The sequence below is a fragment of the Vanellus vanellus genome (genome assembly GCF_965231255.1).
Source record: "Vanellus vanellus genome assembly, contig: HAP1_SCAFFOLD_45, whole genome shotgun sequence".
NCBI lineage: Eukaryota > Metazoa > Chordata > Aves > Charadriiformes > Charadriidae > Vanellus > Vanellus vanellus.
Genome location: NW_028128545.1, coordinates 1,725,279 through 1,727,703, shown reverse-complemented (window position 1 = coordinate 1,727,703; position 2,425 = coordinate 1,725,279). Strand labels below are relative to the sequence as shown.

General features: G+C 53.3%; 1 protein-coding gene across 1 annotated transcript; it reads right to left on the bottom strand.

Moving 5' to 3' along the window:
* Nucleotides 1–864: 864 nt before the first annotated feature.
* LOC309684263 (olfactory receptor 14C36-like) lies at nucleotides 865–1,836 on the bottom strand (the record flags this gene model as incomplete). The annotated part of the gene is made up of 1 exon (XM_082500195.1): nucleotides 865–1,836. The coding sequence occupies one exon, from the start codon at nucleotides 1,834–1,836 to the stop codon at nucleotides 865–867; it is 972 nt and encodes a 323-aa protein (XP_082356321.1).
* Nucleotides 1,837–2,425: the final 589 nt, after the last annotated feature.

The following is a 2,425-nucleotide window of genomic DNA, read 5'->3' as shown; positions in this document are numbered from 1 at the left end:
CTGCCACACTTCAGCTCTTCCCTGGGGTTGCCCTCTCCGGGGCACTTGCCAGCCCTGCCAGCCCAGACCCTCCCTGAATATGGCCACCTCCTGCCCTCTCCCAAGCCCAGACCAACAGAGCAGACCCATTGGGACTGGTCCCACAGCAGCACATGGAGGCCAGTGAGAATGTCCACCCAGCTGGCATGCTGAGGAGATCTCCTCCCCAGGCAGCTTGCAGCCCCAGATGACAACATTCCTGCCCAGGATGGCATGAGAGAATCGGCCCAGGGCATCCTCAGGAAGGTCCTTTTGTCCCAGGGACAGGGCAGCGGCCCGAGATGCCCCACCACAGCAAAGGGTTTCTCTGTCGATGTCTGCCCTGCTCTTCTCCCAGCACAATCTCCCCTCAGAGCATCTTCCCGAGAGAGCTCATCCGTGCTGGCCTGGCCAGCCATTCCTGCACCGCTTCCCCAGGCGTGCCACAGCCCCCGAGCTGGTGGTGCGGCTCTGCAGAGCCGGGGGCTGTGGTGCCCAGGGCCATGCTGGTCAGGCTGGGAGGCAGACCCAGCTCAGGTGGCTCCTGCCCCCTCCACCTCAGCACACAGACGCTGCCCCTTCAGCTCCAGAGAATATCTCGGAGAAAGGATATTGGACAAAATAATCATCAGAGGTTCTTTTATTTTGTTTAAACACACAGAGAGCAGCTCCTTAGTTACACAAATTCTCTGGCTCACATAAGACAGGGAGATGCTGACATAGAAATAGGATACAGGGTGACTCTTCTCTTTTGTTCACAGCATTAATACAACCCAGAAAAGCTAAAAACCAAAGAAACAAAAATAAAAATATACCAAAGTAAGTATGGGCGTGCAATGAGGTACATCATGAGTGATCTGCAGAACCAGATGGGCAGTTCATTGCTGCTTCTGAAAAGAGACCAGTCCTCAGTTTCCTTAGGGCATCCTTGAGCTCCTGGTTCCTCATGCTGTAGATAAGGGGGTTCACTGCTGGAGGCACAACCGAGTACAGAAATGACACCAAAAGGTTCATAGATTTTGAGGAGATGGAGGGGGGCTTCAGGTAGGCAACCATGACAGTGCTCATAAAGAGGGAGATCACGACCAGGTGAGGGAGGCACGTGGAAAAGGCTTTGTGCCGTCCCTCCTCCGAGGGGATCTTCAGCACAGCCCTGAAGATTCTCACATAGGAAAAGAGAATGAAAGCAAAACAAACAAATCCTATTAAGGCACTAACTACAAGAAGGCCAACTTCCCTGAGGTAGTCTGAATGTGAGCAAGAGAGCTTGAGGATCTGGGGGACTTCACAGAAGAACTGGTCCAGGGCACTGCCCTGGCAGAGCTGAAGTGAAAATGTATTGGCCGTGTGCAGCGCAGCATAGGGAAAAACACTGCCCCAGACAGCTGCTGCCATGCGGACACAAGCTCTGCTGCCCAGGAGGGTCCCGTAGTGCAGGGGTTGGCAGATGGCAACGTAGCGATCATAGGCCATGACTGTGAGAAGATAAAACTCTGCTGAAATGAAAAAGAAAAAGAAAAAGACCTGTGCAGCACATCCTTGGTAGGAGATGACCCTGGTGTCCCAGAGGGAATTGGCCATGGCTTTGGGGAGAGTGGTAGAGATGGAGCCCAGGTCAAGAAGAGAGAGGTTGAGGAGGAAGAAGTACATGGGGGTGTGGAGGTGGTGGTCACAGGTGATGGCGGTGATGATGAGGCCGTTTCCCAGGAGGGCAGCCAGGTAGATGCCCAGGAAGAGCCAGAAGGTCAAGAGCTGCAGCTCCCGTGTGTCTGCGAATGCCAGGAGGAGGAAGTGGGTGATGGAGCTGCTGTTGGACATCTGATTTCTTTGTACATGAGGTTCTGCCAAAGGCGGAAAGCACACTCACAAGTTAGAACTGCTCTGAGCAAAACTAGTCACATTCCCTGTGTCCCATTGTCCTCCGTCCTTCCCAAACATACATTACATTCCTCTTTCCTTTCAGGACCTTTTGACTTCCCCAATTTCCGAGCTGCTCATTGTGCTGGCCAAACATGACACAAGGAGGAGGCTTCTGCCCACGGGCTCCCGAGCAGTCACCCCTGCTCGACATCAGTGAGCATGTGAGAATGTGTGGCAGCTTCCGAAAGTCACTGTTTGCTTCATCGCTAATCCATGTGTCATGCAGACAAGCTGGTCATCATTTTCCATCAGGAGAATGTCAGATAAACTCCCAGAAGTGCTCAAAGTGTAGTGATCTTAGCAGAGCCAGCTCACCCCCCAGCTCCACACTGCATTTTCCACAGCTCCACAGGTTTGGGTGGTTTGAAAGACTTTGGTCCCATGGACACAGTTGCGTGGCAGTGTTGGTGTGTGAGCCACACCTGAACCCCCTTGTCCCCGTAGAGTATGAGCGTAAGAACAAGAGCAGCATGGACAGGAGGGGAAG